Source organism: Oncorhynchus clarkii, chromosome 3 (assembly GCF_045791955.1).
Source record: "Oncorhynchus clarkii lewisi isolate Uvic-CL-2024 chromosome 3, UVic_Ocla_1.0, whole genome shotgun sequence".
NCBI lineage: Eukaryota > Metazoa > Chordata > Actinopteri > Salmoniformes > Salmonidae > Oncorhynchus > Oncorhynchus clarkii.
Window position 1 is genome coordinate 88,176,270 of NC_092149.1, and position 26,696 is coordinate 88,202,965.

The 26,696-nt window shown below is 45.4% G+C and overlaps 1 protein-coding gene across 2 annotated transcripts in view; it reads left to right on the forward strand.

The window, feature by feature from the left end:
- Window positions 1-26,696, forward strand: part of LOC139405544 (neuropilin-2-like) — a 398,312-nt gene that overhangs the window by 57,337 nt on the left and 314,279 nt on the right. For both annotated transcript variants that reach the window (XM_071147961.1, XM_071147960.1), the window contains exon 2: window positions 3,788-3,968. In XM_071147961.1, the coding sequence (XP_071004062.1) occupies window positions 3,788-3,968 (181 nt within the window). The remainder of the gene's footprint in view (window positions 1-3,787; window positions 3,969-26,696) is intronic.

The following is a 26,696-nucleotide window of genomic DNA, read 5'->3' on the forward strand; positions in this document are numbered from 1 at the left end:
TACTGTAACTACGGTGATATCAGCAGTGTCCTGATGTTCACCGTTCCACACTACTGTAACTACGGTGATATCAGCAGTGTCCTGATGTTCACCGTTCCACACTGCTGTAACTACGGTGATATCAGCAGTGTCCTGATGTTCACCGTTCCACACTGCTGTAACTATGGTGATATCAGCAGTGTCCTGATGTTCACCGTTCCACACTACTGTAACTACGGTGATATCAGCAGTGTCCTGATGTTCACCGTTCCACACTGCTGTAACTATGGTGATATCAGCAGTGTCCTGATGTTCACCGTTCCACACTGCTGTAACTATGGTGATATCAGCAGTGTCCTGATGTTCACCGTTCCACACTGCTGTAACTATGGTGATATCAGCAGTGTCCTGATGTTCACCGTTCCACACTGCTGTAACTATGGTGATATCAGCAGTGTCCTGATGTTTACCGTTCCACACTGCTGTAACTACGGTGATATCAGCAGTGTCCTGATGTTCACCGTTCCACACTGCTGTAACTATGGTGATATCAGCAGTGTCCTGATGTTTACCTCTATATCTATATACTTATATATATTTATATACCTCTATATCTATATACCTCTATATATTTATATACCTCTATATCTATATACCTCTATATATTTATATACCTCTATATCTATATACTTCTATATATTTATATACCTCTATATCTATATATATATATATATATATATACTTCTATATATTTATATACCTCTATCTATATACTTCTATATATTTATATACCTCTATATCTATCTATATATATATATATACATATATATATATGTATATATACTTCTATATATTTATATACCTCTATCTAAATACTTCTATATATTTATATACGTCTATATCTATACAACTTCTATATATTTATATACCTCTATATCTATATACTTCTATATATTTATATACCTCTATATCTATATATATACTTCTATATATTTATATGCCTCTATATCTATATACTTCTATATATTTACATACCTCTATATCTATAGATATATACTTCTATATATGTATATACCTCTATCTATATACTTCTATATATTTATATACCTCTATATCTATATATATATATATACTTCTATATACAGTTGAAGTCAGAAGTTTACATACACTTATGTTGGAGTCATTAAAACTCGTTTTTCAACCACTCCAACAATTGCTTACTGTAAGGGAGTGCGTAACTGTGAGGGAGTGTGTAACTGTAAGGGAGTGTGTAACTGTGAGGGAGTGTGTAACTGTGAGGGAGTTTGTAACTGTAAGGGAGTGTGTAGCTGTGAGGGAGTGCGTAACTGTGAGGGAGTTTGTAACTGTAAGGGAGTGTGTAACTGTAAGGGAGTGTGTAACTGTAAGGGAGTGCGTAACTGTGAGGGAGTGTGTAACTGTTAGGGAGTGTGTAACTGTAAGGGAGTGCGTAACTGTGAGGGAGTGTGTAACTGTTAGGGAGTGTGTAACTGTAAGGGAGTGTGTAACTGTAAGGGAGTGTGTTACTGTAAGGGAGTGCGTAACTGTAAGGGAGTGTGTTACTGTAAGGGAGTGCGTAACTGTGAGGGAGTGTGTAACTGTAAGGGAGTGTGTAACTGTTAGGGAGTGCGTAGCTGTGAGGGAGTGTGTAACTGTTAGGGAGTGCGTAGCTGTGAGGGAGTGCGTAACTGACGGCAGGGAAGTCAGGAGAACTAAACTGGGTAATCTTACAGTTTTTCACAATTCATACATACATACATACCGAATGGACGGACGGAATGACATGATATACAGTTGAAGTTTACATACACCTTAGCCAAATACATTTAAAGTCAGTTTTTCACAATTCCTGATATTTAATCCTATTAAAAATTCCCTGTTTTAGGTCAGTTAGGATCACCACTTTATTTTAAGAGTGTGAAATGTCAGAATAATAGTAGAGAGAATGATTTATATCAGCTTTTATTTCTTTCATCACATTCCCAGTGGGTCAGAAGTTTACATACAGACAATTAGTATTTGGGAGCATTGCCTTTAAATGCTTTAACTTGGGTCAAACGTTTCAGGTAGCCTTCCACAAGCTTCCCACAATAAGTTGGGTGAATTTTGGCCCATTCCTCCTGACAGAGCTGGTGTAACTGAGTCAGGTTTGTAGGCCTCCTTGCTCACACACGTTTTTTTCAGTTCAGCCCACAAATTTTCTATAGGATTGAGGTCAGGGCTTTGTGATGGCCACTCCAATACCTTGACTTTGTTGTCCTTAAGCCATTTTGTATGCTTGGGGTCATTGTCCATTTGGAAGACCCATTTGCGACCAAGCTTTAACTTCCTGACTTGAGATGTTGCTTCAATATATCCACATAATTTTCATTCCTCATGTTGCCATCTATTTTGTGAAGTGCACCAGTCCCTCCTGCAGCAAAGCACCCCCACAACATGATGCTGCCACCCCCGTTCTTCACGGTTGGGATGGTGTTCTTCGGCTTGCAAGCGTCCCCCTTTTTCCTCCAAACATAACGATGGTCATTATGGCCAAAAAGTTATATTTTTGTTTCATCAGACCAGAGGACATTTCTCCAAAAAGTACGATCTTTGTCCCCATGTGCAGTTGCAAACCGTAGTCTGGCTTTTTTATGGTGGTTTTGGAGCAGTGGCTTCTTCCTTGCTGAGCGGCCTTTTAGGTTATGTCGATATAGGACTCGTTTTACTGTGGATATAGATACTTTTGTACCTGTTTCCTCCAGCATCTTCACAAGGTCCTTTGCCGTTGTTCCGAATTGACTTGCACTTTTCGCACCAAAGTACGTTCATCTCTAGGAGACAGAATGCGTCTCCTTCCTGAGTGGTTTGACGGCTGCGTGGTCCCATGGTGTTTATACTTGCGTACTATTGTTTGTACAGATGAACGTGGTGCCTTCAGACATTTGGAAATCTACAATTTGGTATTTTAATTTTCCCTTGATGTCAAGCAAAGAGGCACTGAGTTTGAAGGTAGGCCTTGAAATACATCCACAGGTACACCTCCAATTGACTCAAATGATGCCAATTAGCCTTTGTCAATCATTTTCTGGAATTTTCCAAGCTTTTTAAAGGCACAGTCAACTTAGTGTATGTAAACTTCTGACCCACTGGAATTGTGATACAGTGAATTATAAGTGAAATAATCTGTCTGTAAACAATTGTTGGAAAAATTACTTGTGTCCTGCACAAAGTAGATGTCCTAACCGACTTGGCAAAACTATAGTTTGTTAACAAGAAATTTGTGGAGTGGTTGAAAAACGAGTTTTAATGTAAACTTCAGACTTCAACTGTACATAAACATTTATAAACCTACAGTACCAGTCAAATGTTTTTTATTTGTTATTTTTATTGTAGAATAATAGTGAAGATATCAACACTATGAAATAACACATATGGAGTCATACAGTAACCTAAAAAAGTGTTCAACAAATATATTTTCGAAGTAGCCACACTTTGCCTTGATGACAGCTTTCCACAGTCTTGGCTTTCTCTCACAGTCTTCTCACTATTCACTATTATTATGATTATCACTCATATGTGTTATTTCATAGTTTTGTTGTCTTCACTATTATTCCACAATGTAGAAAACAATGAACAATGAACAATGAACAATGAAGAAAAAGCCAGGAATGAGTCGGTGTGTCCAAACTTTTTACTGAATTATAGCTTCTCACCTCCTTTTCCAATACTGTCGTTACACCTCATTAAAAAAAAAAAACCTGATCTAATTCACGTCCTAACTGATGCCTCTGTGTCCTCTGTCCTGAAGTCAGCAAATCGTGTGGCGGACAAGTAGACGCCAGTGGCGCCGGGTACATCACCACCCCAGGGTACCCTCTGGAGTACCCCCCACACCAGAACTGTCGTTGGGTCGTCACCGCCCCAGAACCCTCCCAACGTGTCGTCCTCAACTTCAACCCCCACTTTGAACTGGAGAAGCTGGACTGCAGGTGAGAGAGAAGTGGGGGAGGAATGGAGGGAGGTGGGGGGGGATTCACAGGAGATTTTACAATTTAGTAAATTCCTATTGTTTCCTATCCAAATGATAGATACTGAGGTACACCCTAGCCACATATCCTACCATATTGATTATTCCCTGGTCTTCTCTGAATAGCCACTTCCAATCAGTCCCACTGTGAGAACAGTGCTGTGTGTATTTCCCACCACCACAGTGAGCGGTCTGCTTGTGACTGCTGCTTGTCTATATCCTCACCATTTCCAGTTCCCTTCTGTTTCTGACTCAGTGTCGCTCATAACAAGCTATTGGAGTTATCTCTCTGTAATCTCCCACTACATATTCCCCATCGCCCCCTTATCAAATTCCAGATCATCAACAACAACAACAACAACAACAACAACATCTACCCTACACAGAATTCTAGAATCCTCCATAAACCAGCGGAGTGTTGGGGAGTATTCTATATGCCATTCCATATGCCGGACCACAGTTCTGATTGTTCCACCCTCTGGTGGTAAATCAGAGGAGTGCAGCCAGATTACAGATACAGTCCATTATTTTAGGAAGGGATTGAACGATGTCCAACTCTCCCTACTTCACATAGAATAGCGTTGTATCACAAGGCACCTTATAGGCCACGTGTACAGGTATCTGTTCGATATCTACTGTCTTGTCTATTCCTAACACTGTTGGTAGAGGCTTCCTCCATCGTATGTACACAGTCTGAAGACATGGGTCAACAAAGCGATAGAAGACAGGACACACTTAGGAAAGCTTACCCATGCATTCAGACAGTGTTTCAAATGGCAGATAGTGTCCCAAACCCTGTATTGTTCACTACTACAACTATGTACAACTATGTAGGAAATAGAGTGGGATTTGGGACACGGAACCACACAGCCTCTCTCTATCATTGCCCTGGACTGTTTGGCCATTTATTTACATTTTATCTCCATCAATAATACAAGGATATGTTTCTAAAGAGAGATTTATGGGATAGGATACATCCTGATAGTCTTTTGTCGGAATCGGAACATGAATCTTTTAGCAGCTGTTGTTGAAAGGTGCACTTTACCACTCTCTGCCTCTCTGCCTCTCTGAATCTCTGCCTCTGCCTCTCTGAATCTCTGCCTCTCTGAATCTCTGCCACTCTGCCACTCTGCCTCTCTGCCTCTCTGCCACTCTGCCTCTCTGAATCTCTGCCACTCTGCCTCTCTGCCTCTCTGAATCTCTGAATCTCTGCCACTCTGCCTCTCTGCCTCTCTGAATCTCTGCCTCTCTGAATCTCTGAACCTCTGCCTCTCTGCCTCTCTGAATCTCTGCCTCTCTGAATCTCTGAATATCTGCCACTCTGCCTCTCTGCCTCTCTGAATCTCTGAATCTCTGCCTCTCTGCCTCTCTGAATCTCTGCCTCTCTGCCTTTCTGAATCTCTGCCTCGCTGCCTCTGCCTCTCTGCCTCTCTGCCTCTCTCTTTCTCTCTCTCTCTCTGTCTCTCTCTCACTCTCACTCTCACTCTCACTCTTTCTCTCTCTCCTCTCTCTCACTCTCTCTCTCACTCTCTCTCTCTCACTCTCTCTCTCTATCTCTCTCTCTCACACTCTCACTCTCTCACTCTCTTTCTCTCTCTCTCTCTTTCTCTCTCTCTGTCTCTCTCTCTCACTCTCACTCTCACTCTCTCTCTCACTCTCTCTCTCACTCTCTCTCTCTCTCTCTCACTCTCTCTCTCTCTCTCTCTCTCTCTCTCTCATTCTCCAATGGGTCTGCTGTGCATTAAGGCTAGATGTTGCATTTTGTTGTCTGGTCCGTCTCTCTCTCTCTCTTCCCTACTCACCTCAATCTCATGCGTGGACTAAACGAAGCCAACCACGCACGCACACACACACACACACACACACACACACACACACACACACACACACACACACACACACACACACACACACACACACACACACTCCTTCCCTCACAATGTGGGGCGAGCTAGAGACAACCTCTTGATCACACTACATCACACATCCTTTTAAAGCTTGCTGAACATCCCAGGAGGAACAGAGCTGTTTGGTGGGTCCATTTAGAAATCACAAGTACCAAACACGTACAGCCTCATTTATTTATCCAGCCGGGAAGGGCAGGTTGGGCTTGTTGGAACGGATGTGTGTTGAAATTGAATGGTTATCAGCCTTGAGTAAGTCAGGACAGGATTCTCATGTTAAAAAATATCCACTTCAACCGAAAACAACATTCGGTAATGTACACTTGTGTTTCACACTCATTACGGGTCACTCTCCTTCATTCTTCATGGGTGTTTCTGCTTGACAATGTTGCCATATTTACTGTTAGTTAATAGTTAATAGTTAATAGTTAATAGGTATGACTGTAAGCTGTAAGGGCAGGTTGGGCTTTTTGGAACGGAATGTAATGGTTATTTTATTCAGCCTTCAGTGAGTCAAGAGTCAGGAGTCAGGACAGGAGTTAGGAGTTAGGATAGGAGTTAGGACATGAGTTTGGAGTCAGGACAGGAGTTAGGAGTCAGGACAGGAGTTAGGAGTCAGGAGTGAGGACAGGAGTTAGGAGTCTGGACAGGAGTTAGGAGTCTGGACAGGAGTTAGGAGTCTGGACAGGAGTTAGGAGTGGACAGGAGTTAGGAGTCTGGACAGGAGTTAGGAGTCTGGACAGGAGTTAGGAGTCTGGACAGGAGTTAGGAGTCTGGACAGGAGTTAGGAGTCAGGACAGGAGTTAGGAGTCAGGACAGGAGTTAGGAGTCAGGACAAGAGTTAGGAGTCAGGACAGGAGTTAGGAGATAGGATAGGAGTTAGCACAGGAGTTAGGAGTCAGGACAGGAGTTAGGACAGGAGTTAGGAGTCAGGATATGTGTTAGGAGTCAGGACAGGAGTTAGGAGTCAGGACAGGAGTTAGGAGTCAGGACAGGTGTTAGGAGTCAGGGCAGGTGTTAGGAGTCTGGACAGGAGTGAGGAGTTAGGAGTCAGGACAGGAGTTAGTAGTAAGGACAGGAGTTAGGAGTTAGGACAGGATTTAGGAGTCTGGACAGGAGTGAGGAGTCTGGACAGGAGTGAGGAGTCTGGACAGGAGTGAGGAGTCAGGACAGGGGTTAGGAGTCAGGACAGGAGTTAGGAGTCAGGACAGGAGTTAGGAGTCAGGACGGGAGTTAGGAGTCAGGACAGGAGTTAGGAGTCAGGACAGGGGTTAGGAGTCAGGAGTGAGGACAGGAGTTAGGAGTCTGGACAGGAGTTAGGAGTCTGGACAGGAGTTAGGAGTCTGGACAGGAGTTAGGAGTCTGGACAGGAGTTAGGAGTCTGGACAGGAGTCTGGACAGGAGTTAGGAGTCAGGACAGGAGTTAGGAGTCAGGACAAGAGTTAGGAGTCAGGACAGGAGTTAGGAGATATGATAGGAGTTAGGACAGGAGTTAGGAGTCAGGACAGGAGTTAGGACAGGAGTTAGGAGTCAGGATATGTGTTAGGAGTCAGGACAGGAGTTAGGAGTCAGGACAGGAGTTAGGAGTCAGGACAGGTGTTAGGAGTCATGGCAGGTGTTAGGAGTCTGGACAGGAGTGAGGAGTTAGGAGTCAGGACAGGAGTTAGTAGTAAGGACAGGAGTTAGGAGTTAGGACAGGATTTAGGAGTCTGGACAGGAGTGAGGAGTCTGTACAGGAATTAGGAGTTAGGAGTCAGGACAGGAGTTAGGAGTCAGGACAGGAGTTAGGAGTTAGTAGTCTGGACAGGAGTTAGGAGTCTGGACAGGAGTTAGGAGTCTGGACAGGAGTTAGGAGTCTGGACAGGAGTTAGGAGTCAGGACAGGAGTTAGGAGTCAGGACAGGAGTTAGGAGTCAGGACAAGAGTTAGGAGTCAGGACAGGAGTTAGGAGATATGATAGGAGTTAGGACAGGAGTTAGGAGTCAGGACAGGAGTTAGGACAGGAGTTAGGAGTCAGGATATGTGTTAGGAGTCAGGACAGGAGTTAGGAGTCAGGACAGGAGTTAGGAGTCAGGACAGGTGTTAGGAGTCATGGCAGGTGTTAGGAGTCTGGACAGGAGTGAGGAGTTAGGAGTCAGGACAGGAGTTAGTAGTAAGGACAGGAGTTAGGAGTTAGGACAGGATTTAGGAGTCTGGACAGGAGTGAGGAGTCTGTACAGGAATTAGGAGTTAGGAGTCAGGACAGGAGTTAGGAGTCAGGACAGGAGTTAGGAGTTAGGAGTCAGGACAGGAGTTAGGAGTTAGGATAGGAGTCAGGACTGGAGTTAGGAGTCAGGACAGGAGTTAGGAGTCAGTACAGGAGTTAGGATTCAGGACAGGAGTTAGGAGTCAGGACAGGAGTTAGGAGTCAGGAGTGAGGACAGGAGTTAGGAGTCTGGACAGGAGTTAGGAGTCTGGACAGGAGTTAGGAGTCTGGACAGGAGTTAGGAGTCTGGACAGGAGTTAGTAGTCTGGACAGGAGTTAGGAGTCAGGACAGGAGTTAGGAGTTAGGATAGGAGTCAGGACTGGAGTTAGGAGTCAGGACAGGAGTTCGGAGTCAGGACAGGAGTTCGGAGTCAGGACAGGAGTTAGGAGTCAGGACAGGAGTTAGGAGTCAGGACAGGAGTTAGGAGTCAGGAGTGAGGACAGGAGTTAGGAGTCTGGACAGGAGTTAGGAGTCTGGACAGGAGTTAGGAGTCTGGACAGGAGTTAGGAGTCAGGACAGGAGTTAGGAGTCAGGACACGAGTTAGGAGTCAGGACAGGAGTTAGGAGTCAGGAGTGAGGACAGGAGTTAGGAGTTTGGACAGGAGTTAGGAGTCTGGACAGGAGTTAGGAGTCTGGACAGGAGTTAGGAGTGGACAGGAGTTAGGAGTCTGGACAGGAGTTAGGAGTCAGGACAGGAGTTAAGAGTCAGGACAGGAGTTAGGAGTCAGGACAGGAGTTAGGAGTCAGGACAGGAGTTAGGAGTCAGGACAGGAGTTAGGAATCAGGACAGGAGTTAGGAGTCTGGAAAGGAGTTAGGAGTGAGGAGTCAGGACAGGAGTGAGGAGTCAGGACAGGAGTTAGGAGTCTGGAAAGGATTTAGGAGTTAGGAGTCAGGACAGGAGTTAGGAGTTCGGACAGGAGTTATGAGTTAGGATCTAGGAGTTAGGAGTCAGGACAGGAGTTAGGATCTAGGAGTGAGGAGTCAGGACAGGAGTTAGGAGTCTGGAAAGGATTTAGGAGTTAGGAGTCAGGACAGGAGTTAGGAGTTAGAACAGGAGTTATGAGTTAGGATCTAGGAGTTAGGAGTCAGGACAGGAGTTAGGATCTAGGAGTGAGGAGTCAGGACAGGAGTTAGGAGTCTGGAAAGGATTTAGGAGTTAGGAGTCAGGACAGGAGTTAGGATCTAGGAGTTAGGAGTCAGGACAGGAGTTAGGAGTCTGGAAAGGATTTAGGAGTTAGGAGTCTGGAAAGGATCTAGGAGTTAGGAGTCTGGAAAGGATCTAGGAGTTAGGAGTCAGGACAGGAGTTAGGATCTAGGAGTGAGGAGTCAGGACAGGAGTTAGGATCTAGGAGTGAGGAGTCAGGACAGGAGTTAGGAGTCTGGAAAGGATTTAGGAGTTAGGAGTCAGGACAGGAGTTAGGAGTTAGAACAGGAGTTATGAGTTAGGATCTAGGAGTTAGGAGTCAGGACAGGAGTTAGGATCTAGGAGTGAGGAGTCAGGACAGGAGTTAGGATCTAGGAGTGAGGAGTCAGGACAGGAGTTAGGAGTCTGGAAAGGATTTAGGAGTTAGGAGTCAGGACAGGAGTTAGGAGTTAGGACATGAGTTATGATTTAGGATCTAGGAGTTAGGAGTCAGGACAGGAGTTAGGATCTAGGAGTGAGGAGTCAGGACAGGAGTTAGGAGTTAGAACAGGAGTTATGAGTTAGGATCTAGGAGTTAGGAGTCAGGACAGGAGTTAGGATCTAGGAGTTAGGAGTCAGGAATCAGGAGGTTCTCACGTTGATAAACAACATATAATGAAAACCCCAAAATAGAAAGAAGTCACACTCTTAAAGTGTCGTTGTTCTTAATTTCTGTCTGTATTAAGTTGAAGGATGTTGTTATTACGTCTGAGTTTCCTGGCTATTTCAGGCCTAAATGAGGCCCTATCTATATGAGACAGGGCAGGAGCGTTATATAGTGCACTACATTTAACCGGAGACCTATGGTAATATATAGGGACTAGGGAACAATTTGGAACGCATCCCGGTGTAGGAACTGGGGCAGGGTTGGCTGAACTGACTGGTCTGAAATTGAGCTGTTAGCTGAGGGGCACAGCAGTGTGCTAAGGGGTCAAAGGGGACTACAGCCGTAAGTCCTTAGCTGATCACTGTCAGCTAGAACCCTGAACAACCTCAGACCACACATACCTCTAGCTCTCATCCCTCTCTCATCCCTCTCTCATCCCTCTCTCATCCCTCTCTCATCCCTCTCTCTTTACGTCTGTCTCTTTCAGTCTCACTCGCCATGGTTCTCTCTGGTTCTCTCTGGTTCTCTCTGGTTCTCTCTCTCTCTCTGCTTCTCTCTGGTTCTCTCTGGTTCTCTCTGGTTCTCTCTGGTTCTCTCTTTCTTTCTCTCTCTCTCTCTCTCTCTTTGTCTCTCTCTCTCTCTCTCTGGTTCTCTCTTTCTCTCTCTGGTTCTCTCTTTCTCTCTCGGGTTCTCTCTTTCTCTCTCTGGTTCTCTCTTTCTCTCTCTGGTTCTCTCTCTCTAAATATGGGTTGTATTTACAATGGCCCTTTTCTCGTGGCAACAGGTCACAAATCTTGCTGCTGTGATGGCACACTGTGGAATTTCACCCAGTAGATATGGGAGTTTATCAAAATTTGATTTGTTTTCGAATTCTTTGTGGATCTGTGTAATCTGAGGGAAATATGTCTCTCTAATATGGTCATACATTGGGCAGGAGGTTAGGAAGTGCAGCTCAGTTTCCACCTCATTTTGTGGGCAGTGAGCATATAGCCTGTCTTCTCTTGAGAGCCATGTCTGCCTACGGCGGCCTTTCTCAATAGCAAGGCTATGCTGAGTCTGTACAGAGTCAAAGCTTTCCTTAAGTTTGGGTCAGTCACAGTGGTCAGGTATTCTGCCGCTGTGTACTCTCTGTTTAGGGCCAAATAGCATTCTAGTTTGTTTTTTTGTTAATTCTTTCCAATGTGTCAAGTAATTATCTTTTTGTTTTCTCATGATTTGGTTGGGTCTAATTGTGCTGCTGTCCTGGGGCTCTGTAGGGTGTGTTTGTGTTTGGGAACTGAGCCCCAGGACCAGCTTGCTTAGGGACTCTTCTCCAGGTTCATCTCTCTGTAGGTGATGGCTTTGTTATGGAAGGTTTGTGAATCGCTTCCTTTTAGGTGGTTGTAGAATTTAACGGCTCTTTTCTGGATTTTGATAATTAGTGGGTATCGGCCTAATTCTGCTCTGCATGCATTATTTGGTGTTCTACGTTGTACACGGATGATATTTTTGCAGAATTCTGCGTGCAGAGTCTCAATTTGGTGTTTGTCCCATTTTGTGAAGTCTTGGTTGGTGAGCCTCACAACCATAAAGGGCAATGGGCTCTATGACTGATTCAAGTATTTTTAGCCAGATCCTATTTGGTATGTTGATATTTATGTTCCTTTTGATGGCATAGAATGCCCTTCTTGCCTTGTCTCTCAGATCGTTCACAGCTTTGTGGAAGTTACCTGTGGGGCTGATATTTAGGCCAAGGTATGTATAGTTTTCTGTGTGCTCTAAGGCAACAGTGTCTAGATGGAATTTGTATTTGTGATCCTGGCGACTGGACCTTTTTTTGGAACACCATTATTCTGGTCTTACTGAGATTTCTCTCTCTCTGTGTCTCTCTCTCTCTCTCTCTCTCTCTCTCTCTCTCTCTCTCTCTCTCTCTCTGTCTGTCTCTCAATTCAATTCAATTCAATTCAAGTGCTTTATTGGCATGGGAAACATGTGTTAACATTGCCAAAGCAAGTGAGGTAGACAACATACAAAGTGAATATATAAAGTGAAAAACAACAAAAATGAACAGTAAACATTACACATACAGAGGTTTCAAAACAGTAAAGACATTACAAATGTCATATTATATATATATATACAGTGTTTTAACAATGTACAAATGGTTAAAGGACACAAGATAAAATAAATAAGCATAAATATGGATTGTATTTACAATGGTGTGTGTTCTTCACTGGTTGCCCTTTTCTCGTGGCAACAGGTCACAAATCTTGCTGCTGTGATGGCACACTGTGGAATTTCACGCAGTAGATATGGGAGTTTTTCAAATTTGGATTTGTTTTCGAATTCTTTGTGGATCTGTGTAATCTGAGGGAAATATGTCTCTCTAATATGGTCATACATTGGGCAGGAGGTTAGGAAGTGCAGCTCAGTTTCCACCTCATTTTGTGGGCAGTGAGCACATAGCCTGTCTTCTCTTGAGAGCCATGTCTGCCTACGGCGGCCTTTCTCAATAGCAAGGCTATGCTCACTGAGTCTGTACATAGTCAAAGCTTTCCTTAATTTTGGGTCAGTCACAGTGGTCAGGTATTCTGCCGCTGTGTACTCTCTGTTTAGGGCCAAATAGCATTCTAGTTTGCTCTGTTTTTTTGTTAATTCTTTCCAATGTGTCAAGTAATTATCTTTTTGTTTTCTCATGATTTGGTTGGGTCTAATTGTGCTGTTGTCCTGGGGCTCTGTAGGGTGTGTTTGTGTTTGTGAACAGAGCCCCAGGACCAGCTTGCTTAGGGGACTCTTCTCCAGGTTCATCTCTCTGTAGGTGATGGCTTTGTTATGGAAGGTTTGTGAATCGCTTCCTTTTAGGTGGTTGTAGAATTTAACGGCTCTTTTCTGGATTTTGATAATTAGTGGGTATCGGCCTAATTCTGCTCTGCATGCATTATTTGGTGTTCTACGTTGTACACGGAGGATATTTTTGCAGAATTCTGCGTGCAGAGTCTCAATTTGGTGTTTGTCCCATTTTGTGAAGTCTTGGTTGGTGAGCGGACCCCAGACCTCACAACCATAAAGGGCAATGGGCTCTATGACCAATTCAAGTATTTTTAGCCAAATCCTAATTGGTATGTTGAAATTTATGTTTATTTTGATGGCATAGAATGCCCTTCTTGCCTTGTCTCTCAGATCGTTCACAGCTTTGTGGAAGTTACCTGTGGCGCTGATGTTTAGGCCAAGGTATGTATAGTTTTTTGTGTGCTCTAGGGCAACAGTGTCTAGATTGAATTTGTATTTGTGGTCCTGGTGACTGGACCTTTTTTGGAGCAAAAATGCAGGAGCTCTGATCCTGACCTCTGCTCTCCTCTGCTCTGCTCTGCTCTGCTCTCTCTCTCTATCTGTAACATTATAGAAGGTAGCATTGTTTAAAGTCTCTCTCTCTCTCTCTCTCTCTGTCTCTGTCTCTCTCTCTCTCTCTCTCTCTCTCTCCCTCTCTCTCTCTCTCTGTCTCTCTCTCTCTGTCTCTTTCTGTCTCTCTCTCTCTGTCTCTCTCTCTCTCTCTCTATCTGTCTCACTCTCTGTCTCTCTGTCTCAATAGAGGACATTCAATATGTTACCAAGTCAATCTCCCTACATTCAGTACGTTACCAAGTCAATCTCCCTACATTCAAATCAAATCAAATTTTATTTGTCACATACACATGGTTAGCAGATGTTAATGCGAGTGTAGCGAAATGCTTGTGCTTCTAGTTCCGACAATGCAGTAATAACCAACAAGTAATCTAACTAACAATTCCAAAACTACTGTCTTGTACACAGTGTGAGGGGATAAAGAATATGTACATAAGGATATATGAATGAGTGATGGTACAGAGCAGCATAGGCAAGATACAGTAGATGGTATCAAGTACAGTATATACATATGAGATGAGTATGTAAACAAAGTGGCAGTCGATGGTATAAAATACAGTCGATGGTATAGAGTACAGTATATACGTATGCATATGAGATGAATAATGTAGGGTAAGTAACATTATAGAAGGTAGCATTGTTTAAAGTGGCTAGTGATATATTTACATCATTTCCCATCAATTCCCATTATTAAAGTGGCTGGAGTTGAGTCAGTGTCAGTGTGTTGGCAGCAGCCACTCAATGTTAGTGGTGGCTGTTTAACAGTCTGATGGCCTTGAGATAGAAGCTGTTTTTCAGTCTCTCGGTCCCAGCTTTGATGCACCTGTACTGACCTCGCCTTCTGGATGATAGCGGGGTGAACAGGCAGTGGCTCGGGTGGTTGATGTCCTTGATGATCTTTATGGCCTTCCTGTGACATCGGGTGGTGTAGGTGTCCTGGAGGGCAGGTAGTTTGCCCCCAGTGATGCGTTGTGCAGACCTCACTACCCTCTGGAGAGCCTTACGGTTGAGGGCGGAGCAGTTGCCGTACCAGGCGGTGATACAGCCCGCCAGGATGCTCTCGATTGTGCATCTGTAGAAGTTTGTGAGTGCTTTTGGTGACAAGCCAAATTTCTTCAGCCTCCTGAGGTTGAAGAGGCGCTGCTGCGCCTTCTTCACAATGCTGTCTGTGTGAGTGGACCAATTAAGTTTGTCTGTGATGTGTATGCCGAGGAACTTAAAACTTGCTACCCTCTCCACTACTGTTCCATCGATGTGGATAGGGGGGTGTTCCCTCTGCTGTTTCCTGAAGTCCACAATCATCTCCTTAGTTTTGTTGACGTTGAGTGTGAGGTTATTTTCCTGACACCACACTCCGAGGGCCCTCACCTCCTCCCTGTAGGCCGTCTCGTCGTTGTTGGTAATCAAGCCTACCACTGTTGTGTCGTCCGCAAACTTGATGATTGAGTTGGAGGCGTGCGTGGCCACGCAGTCGTGGGTGAACAGGGAGTACAGGAGAGGGCTCAGAACGCACCCTTGTGGGGCCCCAGTGTTGAGGATCAGCGGGGAGGAGATGTTGTTGCCTACCCTCACCACCTGGGGGCGGCCCGTCAGGAAGTCCAGTACCCAGTTGCACAGGGCGGGGTCGAGACCCAGGGTCTCGAGCTTGATGACGAGCTTGGAGGGTACTATGGTGTTGAATGCCGAGCTGTAGTCAATGAACAGCATTCTCACATAGGTATTCCTCTTGTCCAGATGGGTTAGGGCAGTGTGCAGTGTGGTTGAGATTGCATCGTCTGTGGACCTATTTGGGCGGTAAGCAAATTGGAGTGGGTCTAGGGTGTCAGGTAGGATGGAGGTGATATGGTCCTTGACTAGTCTCTCAAAGCACTTCATGATAACGGAAGTGAGTGCTACGGGGCGGTAGTCGTTTAGCTCAGTTACCTTAGCTTTCTTGGGAACAGGAACAATGGTGGCCCTCTTGAAGCATGTGGGAACAGCAGACAGGTATAGGGATTGATTGAATACATTCAGTATGTTACCAAGTCAATCTCCCTACATTGCTGCTTTACCAATGGCTGTGCTGCTTTACCAATGGTTGTGCTGCTTTAGGCAATGGCTGTGCTGCTTTAGCCAATGGCTGTGCGGCTTTAGCCAATGGCTGTGCTGCTTTACCAATGGCTGTGCTGCTTTACCAATGGCTGTGCTGCTTTACCAATGGCTGTGCTGCTTTACCAATGGCTGTGCTGCTTTAACCAATGGCTGTGCTGCTTTACCAATGGTTGTGCTGCTTTAACAATGGCTGTGCTGCTTTACCAATGGTTGTGCTGCTTTAGCCAATGGCTGTGCTGTGTAGGGCTTCAGCGGCAGTTCAGGAGGAGAGTCAAAGGTTTCTTCTTTATTAGCCCGAGTCTAAAAAAATCCCCTATCTTGCACGCGGACTAGCCGAAAGATTATTTTCTGTTCGAGAAGGAGAGCGTGAAGATGAGGAGGACCAGAGGTCAACTTTAATAGCTTTGATGCAAATATAATTGATTTGAATGAAACAATATGTTTCTTGCCCGTGATGTATTTCTCAGAGTTATTGACCTCACAATCAGACAGATTGTGTTTCTGAAACTGAAAGCAGCAGTCGGTGATGGACAGCTCATGGTGCGGAAAATTAGACTATGCATAATTCATTTAAATCGTCTTAATTTGAATAAGACCTCTGTCTGGGGTGGAAAGGTATGTCAAATCAAATCAAATCAAATCAAATTTTATTTGTCACATACACATGGTTAGCAGATGTTAATGCGAGTGTAGCGAAATGCTTGTGCTTCTAGTTCCGACAATGCAGTAATAACAAGTAATCTAACTAACAATTCCAAAACTACTGTCTTGTACACAGTGTAAGGGGATAAAGAATATGTACATAAGGATATATGAATGAGTGATGGTACAGAGCAGCATAGGCAAGATACAGTAGATGGTATCGGGTACAGTATGTACAAATGAGATGAGTATGTAAACAAAGTGGCATAGTATAGTATAAAGTGGCTAGTGATACATGTATTACATAAGGATACCGTCGATGATATAGAGTACAGTATATACGTATGCATATGAGATGAATAATGTAGGGTAAGTAACATTTATATAAGGTAGCATTGTTTAAAGTGGCTAGTGATATATTTACATCATTTCCCATCAATTCCCATTATTAAAGTGGCTGGAGTTGAGTCAGTGTCAGTGTGTTGGCAGCAGCCACTCAGTGTTAGTGGTGGCTGTTTAACAGTCTGATGGCCTTGAGATAGAAGCTGTTTTTCAGTCTCTCGGTCCCAGCTTTGATGCACCTGTACTGACCTCGCCTTCTGGATGATAGCGGGGTGAACAGGCAGTGGCTCGGGTGGTTGATGTCCTTGATGATCTTTATGGCCTTCCTGTGACATCGGGTGGTGTAGGTGTCCTGGAGGGCAGGTAGTTTGCCCCCGGTGATGCGTTGTGCAGACCTCACTACCCTCTGGAGAGCCTTACGGTTGAGGGCGGTGCAGTTGCCATACCAGGCGGTGATACAGCCCGCCAGGATGCTCTCGATTGTGCATCTGTAGAAGTTTGTGAGTGCTTTTGGTGACAAGCCGAATTTCTTCAGCCTCCTGAGGTTGAAGAGGCGCTGCTGCGCCTTCTTCACGATGCTGTCTGTGTGAGTGGACCAATTCAGTTTGTCTGTGATGTGTATGCCGAGGAACTTAAAACTTACTACCCTCTCCACTACTGTTCCATCGATGTGGATAGGGGGGTGTTCCCTCTGCTGTTTCCTGAAGTCCACAATCATCTCCTTAGTTTTGTCCTACTCTGTCTGGGGTGGAAAGGTATGTCCTACTCTGTCTGGGGTGGAAAGGTAGGCCCTACTCTGTCTGGGGTGGAAAGGTATGTCCTACTCTGTCTGGGGTGGAAAGGTAGGCCCTACTCTGTCTGGGGTGGAAAGGTAGGTCTACTCTGTCTGGGGTGGAAAGGTAGGTCTACTCTGTCTGGGGTGGAAAGGTAGGTCTACTCTGTCTGGGGTGGAAAGGTAGGTCTACTCTGTCTGGGGTGGAAAGGTAGGCCTACTGTCTGGGGTGGAAAGGTAGGCCCTACTCTGTCTGGGGTGGAAAGGTATGTCCTACTCTGTCTGGGGTGGAAAGGTAGGTCTACTCTGTCTGGGGTGGAAAGGTAGGTCCTACTCTGTCTGGGGTGGAAAGGTAGGTCTACTCTGTCTGGGGTGGAAAGGTAGGTCTACTCTGTCTGGGGTGGAAAGGTAGGTCTACTCTGTCTGGGGTGGAAAGGTAGGCCTACTGTCTGGGGTGGAAAGGTAGGTCTAGGTAGGTAGGTCTAGGTAGGTTGAACAGTACAGAAGAGAACCTCTCCTGAATGAATACCTCACAATTACACAGAACAATGTCATGTGTAATTGTGGGCTATTGTTTGGGTGCTGAAATCAGTCATTTTTTTAAATCAAAACTGACGCGGGAGCTCCAGTCCGCCCACAATAGTCGCCACTCAACTCCATAGAATCGTGGATTTGAGTTTAATGGGCTAGAGGAGGGATACGTTTTAATGAGTTGATGAGGTGGATAAGTGCTAGAGACTTAACAGGGATGCCTTTGTTATTAAGCAGTATAGATGACGCCTTCATGACCCCCAGCACCGTGGACAGACTTCCAGAACCTGCGGTGCGTGTGTGTGTTTGTGTGTGTGTCCATTCTGGTCGTGTGCAGTACTGAGCAGTATGCCTCCCAGCAGTAGCTCCTTCCACAACCCTGTGTGTGTCTGCTCCCTGTCTCCTCTCTCTGGAACTAGCCTGAAGCTAGCCTGGAGCTAGCCTAGAGCTAGCTCTAGCCTGGAACTAGCCTGCAGATAGCCTGGAACTAGCCTGGAGCTAGCCTGGAACTAGCCTGGAGCTAGCCTGGAACTAGCCTGGAGCTAGCCTGGAACTAGCCTGGAGCTAGCCTGGAGCTAACCTGGAGGTAGCCTGAAGATAGCCTGGAACTAGCCCGGAGCTAGCCTGGAGCTAGCCTGGAACTGGAGATAGCCTGAAGCTAGCCAGAAGCTGAACTGGAGCTAGCCGGCAGCTAGCCTGGAGCTAGCCTGGAGATAGCCTGGAGGTAGCCTGAAGATAGCCTGGAGCTAGCCTGGAACTGGAGCTAGCCTGGAGCAGCACACAACACCACTGTTCCCCTGGTGTAAAGTAGTGCACTATATAGGGAACAGGGTGCCATTTCAGACGGAGACATAGTATCTGTGCCCTCCTCACCTCTGCCTTATAGGGGTCACTGAGAGGGGCCACTGTGTCAGGAGTTGAGTGAGTCACTAGAACATCCAGTCTGATCCTCTCATCCTGTCCCGTGCGACACATAATCCACTTAACACTCATCAAAAAAAGAGTTTCAGAAAAAAGAGGGGTCGAGATAGGAGGAGAGAGATCTGAAAAGAAGAAAGAGGATTGAGTATTGTGATATGATACTCCCTGTATTATGATACTCCCTGTATTATGATATTCCCTGTATTATGATACTCCCTGTATTATGATACTCCCTGTATTATGATATTCCCTGTACTCCCTGTATTATGATACTCCCTGTACTCCCTGTATTATGATACTCCCTGTATTATGCTACTCCCTGTATTATGATATTCCCTGCATTATGATACTCCCTGTATTATGATACTCCCTGTATTATGATATTCCCTGTATTATGATATTCCCTGTATTATGATATTCCCTGTATTATGATACTCCCTGTATTATGATACTCCCTGTATTATGATACTCCCTGTATTATGATACTCCCTGTATTCCCTGTATTATGATACTCCCTGTATTCCCTGTATTATGATACTCCCTGTATTCCCTGTATTATGATATTCCCTGTATTATGATATTCCCTGTATTACGATATTCCCTGTATTATGATATTCCCTGTATTATGATATTCCCTGTATTACGATATTCCCTGTATTATGATATTCCCTGTATTATGATACTCCCTGTATTATGATACTCCCTGTATTATGATACTCCCTGTATTATGATACTCCCTGCATTATGATACTCCCTGTATTCCCTGTATTATGATATTCCCTGTATTATGATACTCCCTGTATTATGATATTCCCTGTATTATGATATTCCCTGTATTCCCTGTATTATGATATTCCCTGTATTATGATACTCCCTGTATTATGATATTCCCTGTATTATGATACTCTCTGTATTCCCTGTATTATGATACTCCCTGTATTATGATATTCCCTGTATTATGATATTCCCTGTATTATGATATTCCCTGTATTATGATACTCCCTGTATTCCCTGTATTATGATACTCCCTGTATTCCCTGTATTATGATACTCCCTGTATTCCCTGTATTATGATATTCCCTGTATTATGATATTCCCTGTATTACGATATTCCCTGTATTATGATATTCCCTGTATTACGATATTCCCTGTATTATGATATTCCCTGTATTATGATACTCCCTGTATTATGATACTCCCTGTATTATGATACTCCCTGTATTATGATACTCCCTGCATTATGATACTCCCTGTATTCCCTGTATTATGATATTCCCTGTATTATGATACTCCCTGTATTATGATATTCCCTGTATTATGATATTCCCTGTATTATGATATTCCCTGTATTATGATACTCCCTGTATTATGATACTCCCTGCATTATGATACTCCCTGTATTCCCTGTATTATGATATTCCCTGTATTATGATACTCCCTGTATTATGATACTCCCTGTATTATGATATTCCCTGTATTATGATATTCCCTGTATTATGATATTCCCTGTATTATGATACTCCCTGTATTATGATATTCCCTGTATTATGATACTCCCTGTATTATGATACTCCCTGTATTATGATACTCCCTGTATTCCCTGTATTATGATACTCCCTGTATTATGATACTCCCTGTATTCCCTGTATTATGATACTCCCTGTATTCCCTGTATTATGATACTCCCTGTATTCCCTGTATTATGATATTCCCTGTATTATGATATTCCCTGTATTATGATATTCCCTGTATTACGATATTCCCTGTATTATGATATTCCCTGTATTATGATATTCCCTGTATTACGATATTCCCTGTATTATGATATTCCCTGTATTATGATACTCCCTGTATTCCCTGTATTATGATACTCCCTGTATTATGATATTTCCTGTATTATGATACTCCCTGTATTATGATACTCCCTGTATTATGATACTCCCTGCATTATGATACTCCCTGTATTCCCTGTATTATGATATTCCCTGTATTATGATACTCCCTGTATTATGATATTCCCTGTATTATGATACTCCCTGTACTCCCTGTATTATGATACTCCCTGTATTATGATACTCCCTGTATTATGATATTCCCTGTATTATGATACTCCCTGTATTATGATATTCCCTGTATTATGATATTCCCTGTATTATGATATTCCCTGTATTATGATATTCCCTGTATTATGATACTCCCTGTATTATGATATTCCCTGTATTATGATACTCCCTGTATTATGATATTCCCTGTATTATGATACTCCCTGTATTATGATACTCCCTGCATTATGATACTCCCTGTATTCCCTGTATTATGATATTCCCTGTATTATGATACTCCCTGTATTATGATATTCCCTGTATTATGATATTCCCTGTATTATGATATTCCCTGTATTATGATATTCCCTGTATTATGATACTCCCTGTATTATGATACTCCCTGTATTATGATATTCCCTGTATTGTGATACTCCCTGTATTCCCTGTATTATGATATTCCCTGTATTATGATACTCCCTGTATTATGATACTCCCTTTATTATGAAACTCCCTGTATTATGATATTCCCTGTATTATGATATTCCCTGTATTATGATACTCCCTGTATTATGATACTCCCTGTATTATGATACTCCCTGTATTCCCTGTATTATGATACTCCCTGTATTATGATACTCCCTGTATTCCCTGTATTATGATACTCCCTGTATTATGATACTCCCTGTATTCCCTGTATTATGATATTCCCTGTATTATGATACTCCCTGTATTATGATATTCCCTGTATTGTGATACTCCCTGTATTATGATACTCCCTGTATTCCCTGTATTATGATACTCCCTGTATTATGATATTCCCTGTATTATGATACTCCCTGTATTCCCTGTATTATGATACTCCCTGTATTCCCTGTATTATGATACTCCCTGTATTATGATACTCCCTGTATTATGATACTCCCTGTATTATGATACTCCCTGTATTATGTAACTCCCTGTATTATGATACTCCCTGTATTATGATACTCCCTGATTTATGATACTCCCTGTATTATGATACTCCCTGTATTCCCTGTATTATGATACTCCCTGTATTATGATACTCCCTGATTTATGATACTCCCTGTATTATGATATTCCCTGTATTATGATATTCCCTGTATTATGATACTCCCTGTATTCCCTGTATTATGATACTCCCTGTATTCCCTGTATTACGATACTCCCTGTATTATGATACTCCCTGTATTATGATACTCCCTGTAATCCCTGTATTATGATACTCACACACACACACACACACACACACACACACACACACATACACACACACACACACACACACACAAACACAGACAGACAGACAGACAGACAGACAGACAGACAGACAGACAGACAGACCCCTTGTACCAGGTGAAGATACAGATCCTCTCCACGTTTCCCCCAGGGCTCGGTTCTAGGCTCTCTCCTCTTCTCTCTATAGACCAAGTCACTCAGCTCTGTCATATCCTCACATGATCTCCCGGGGAAAGTCTTCCCGCTCAAGGACCTCTTCGTCAACTTACCCCCTACCTCACACAGGAAGAGGAACGTCCGTAGAGTACGACCCTACTTCACACAGGAAGTGGAACATCCGTAGAGTACGACCCTACCTCACACAGGAAGAGGAACATCCGTAGAATACGACCCTACCTCACACAGGAAGAGGAACATCCGTAGAATACGACCCTACCTCACCAGGAAGAAGAACATCCGTAGAATACGACCCTACCTCACACAGGAAGAGGAACATCCGTAGAATACGACCCTACCACACACAGGAAGCTGAGCAGGTCCTAATTCAGGCTCTTGTCCACTGAAACACTCTGTTGGCTGGGCTCTCCGCTTGTGCCATCAAACCCCTGCTACTTATCCGCAACGCCAGTGTTCAACCTTCCCAAGCTCTCCCATGTCGCCCCGCTCCTGAGCACACTCCGCAGTTGAAGTGTGTGTGTCTTTGTGTGTCCGTCTGTGTGTGTGAGAGAAAGCGTTCCTCTGAAAGGCTGTATTCTGAAGTGACCGGGGAGAAGTTTGTGTGATCCCTCCACCTCCTCACCCCTCCTTACCCCCTCCTCCTCACCCCCCCTTATCCCCTCCTCCTCACCCCTCCTTACCCCCTCCTCCTTACCCCCTCCTTACCCCCTCCTCCTCACCCCTCCTTACCCCCTCCTCCTCACCCCTCCTTACCCCCTCCTCCACACCCCTCCTTACCCCCTCCTCCTCACCCCTCCTTACCCCCTCCTCCTCACCCCTCCTTACTCCCTCCTCCTCAGCCCTCCTTACCCCCTCCTCCACACCCCTTCTTACCCCCTCCTCCTTGCCCCCTCCTCCTCACACCCCCTCCTTACCCCCTCCTCCTCACCCCTCCTTACCCCCTCCTCCTTGCCCCCTCCTCCTCACACCCCTTCCTTACCCCCTCCTCCTCACCCCTCCTTACCCCCTCCTCCTCACCCCCCCTTATCCCCTCCTCCTCACCCCTCCTTACTCCCTCCTCCTTACCCCCTCCTCACACCCCCTCCTTACCCCCTCCTCCTCAAACCTCTTCCTCACCCCTCCTCACCCCCTCCTTCTTACCCCCTCCTCACACCCCCTCCTTACCCCCTCCTCCTCACACCTCTTCCTCACCCCTCCTCACCCCCTCCTCCCTACCCCCTCCTCCTTGCCCCCTCCTCCTCACCCCTCCTCACCCCTCCTTACCCCCTCCTCTCCCAACCCTCCTGGTGTATGTTAATTGCCATTCACACATTCACTCTTTCAGGAGCGAACATTTCTCACACCTGCCATACCCTTCAAGGTTCTCAGCAGACTGGTAGTCTGGGTAAAAGAGAAATCACAGTTTACTTCAGCCATGTTCACACTGAATCAGAGAAAGCTGTGGGGTTTCAACAGCCTGTCAGACTACTAGGAAATCTAATTCACATTTGACGGTACTTAATCGACCCACATCTCCCCAATGTAATTCTACGTTAGGCTCACTGTGAGTGAACATCCAGTGCTTTCCCAGATCCACCAACTTCCAACTCAGATACATTTGGTCTACATCATAGATGTATTAGAAAAACACCCCCATCTCAATGCTAAACCGTAGTAGCTAACAGCTAAACTGTAGTAGCTATAAATGGAGAAAGTTCAGGTCTGACAGTACTGCTCTAGCAGGTCCAGGCTCTGCTGTAGGCCATGTGCTGTGGGTGATAGGTCATAGGTCATCTGCGAAGAGCAGGCGTTTAACCTTTCTAGGGCATTCCGCTGAAAGGGCAGCGCATAAAATTCAAAAATAATTTTTAGAAATATGTAACTTTCACACATGAACAAGTCCAATACAGCAAATGAAAGATAAACATCTTGTTAATGGGAGGAGGGGTCGTTCCCAAGGGGAACCCTAACCCGTCATCTTGTTAATCTATCCATGGGAGGAGGGGTCGTTCCCAAGGGGAACCCTAACCCGTCATCTTGTTAATCTATCCATGGGAGGAGGGGTCGTTCCCAAGGGGAACCCTAACCCGTCATCTTGTTAATCTATCCATGGGAGGAGGGGTCGTTCCCAAGGGGAACCCTAACCCGTCATCTTGTTAATCTATCCATGGGAGGAGGGGTCGTTCCCAAGGGGAACCCTAACCCGTCATCTTGTTAATCTATCCATGGGAGGAGGGGTCGTTCCCAAGGGGAACCCTAACCCGTCATCTTGTTAATCTATCCATGGGAGGAGGGGTCGTTCCCAAGGGGAACCCTAACCCGTCATCTTGTTAATCTATCCATGGGAGGAGGGGTCGTTCCCAAGGGGAACCCTAACCCGTCATCTTGTTAATCTATCCATGGGAGGAGGGGTCGTTCCCAAGGGGAACCCTAACCCGTCATCTTGTTAATCTATCCATGGGAGGAGGGGTCGTTCCCAAGGGGAACCCTAACCCGTCATCTTGTTAATCTATCCATGGGAGGAGGGGTCGTTCCCAAGGGGAACCCTAACCCGTCATCTTGTTAATCTATCCATGGGAGGAGGGGTCGTTCCCAAGGGGAACCCTAACCCGTCATCTTGTTAATCTATCCATGGGAGGAGGGGTCGTTCCCAAAGCGGAACCCTAACCCGTCATCTTGTTAATCTATCCATGGGAGGAGGGGTCGTTCCCAAGGGGAACCCTAACCCGTCATCTTGTTAATCTATCCATGGGAGGAGGGGTCGTTCCCAAGGGGAACCCTAACCCGTCATCTTGTTAATCTATCCATGGGAGGAGGGGTCGTTCCCAAAGGGGAACCCTAACCCGTCATCTTGTTAATCTATCCATGGGAGGAGGGGTCGTTCCCAAGGGGAACCCTAACCCGTCATCTTGTTAATCTATCCATGGGAGGAGGGGTCGTTCCAAAGGGGAACCCTAACCCGTCATCTTGTTAATCTATCCATGGGAGGAGGGGTCGTTCCCAAGGGGAACCCTAACCCGTCATCTTGTTAATCTATCCATGGGAGGAGGGGTCGTTCCCAAGGGGAACCCTAACCCGTCATCTTGTTAATCTATCCATGGGAGGAGGGGTCGTTCCCAAAGCGGAACCCTAACCCGTCATCTTGTTAATCTATCCATGGGAGGAGGGGTCGTTCCCAAGGGGAACCCTAACCCGTCATCTTGTTAATCTATCCATGGGAGGAGGGGTCGTTCCCAAGGGGAACCCTAACCCGTCATCTTGTTAATCTATCCATGGGAGGAGGGGTCGTTCCCAAAGGGGAACCCTAACCCGTCATCTTGTTAATCTATCCATGGGAGGAGGGGTCGTTCCCAAAGGGGAACCCTAACCCGTCATCTTGTTAATCTATCCATGGGAGGAGGGGTCGTTCCCAAAGCGGAACCCTAACCCGTCATCTTGTTAATCTATCCATGGGAGGAGGGGTCGTTCCCAAGGGGAACCCTAACCCGTCATCTTGTTAATCTATCCATGGGAGGAGGGGTCGTTCCCAAGGGGAACCCTAACCCGTCATCTTGTTAATCTATCCATGGGAGGAGGGGTCGTTCCCAAGGGGAACCCTAACCCGTCATCTTGTTAATCTATCCATGGGAGGAGGGGTCGTTCCCAAGGGGAACCCTAACCCGTCATCTTGTTAATCTATCCATGGGAGGAGGGGTCGTTCCCAAGGGGAACCCTAACCCGTCATCTTGTTAATCTATCCATGGGAGGAGGGGTCGTTCCCAAGGGGAACCCTAACCCGTCATCTTGTTAATCTATCCATGGGAGGAGGGGTCGTTCCCAAGGGGAACCCTAACCCGTCATCTTGTTAATCTATCCATGGGAGGAGGGGTCGTTCCCAAGGGGAACCCTAACCCGTCATCTTGTTAATCTATCCATGGGAGGAGGGGTCGTTCCCAAGGGGAACCCTAACCCGTCATCTTGTTAATCTATCCATGGGAGGAGGGGTCGTTCCCAAGGGGAACCCTAACCCGTCATCTTGTTAATCTATCCATGGGAGGAGGGGTCGTTCCCAAGGGGAACCCTAACCCGTCATCTTGTTAATCTATCCATGGGAGGAGGGGTCGTTCCCAAGGGGAACCCTAACCCGTCATCTTGTTAATCTATCCATGGGAGGAGGGGTCGTTCCCAAGGGGAACCCTAACCCGTCATCTTGTTAATCTATCCATGGGAGGAGGGGTCGTTCCCAAAGGGGAACCCTAACCCGTCATCTTGTTAATCTATCCATGGGAGGAGGGGTCGTTCCCAAGGGGAACCCTAACCCGTCATCTTGTTAATCTATCCATGGGAGGAGGGGTCGTTCCCAAGGGGAACCCTAACCCGTCATCTTGTTAATCTATCCATGGGAGGAGGGGTCGTTCCCAAGGGGAACCCTAACCCGTCATCTTGTTAATCTATCCATGGGAGGAGGGGTCGTTCCCAAGGGGAACCCTAACCCGTCATCTTGTTAATCTATCCATGGGAGGAGGGGTCGTTCCCAAGGGGAACCCTAACCCGTCATCTTGTTAATCTATCCATGGGAGGAGGGGTCGTTCCCAAGGGGAACCCTAACCCGTCATCTTGTTAATCTATCCAT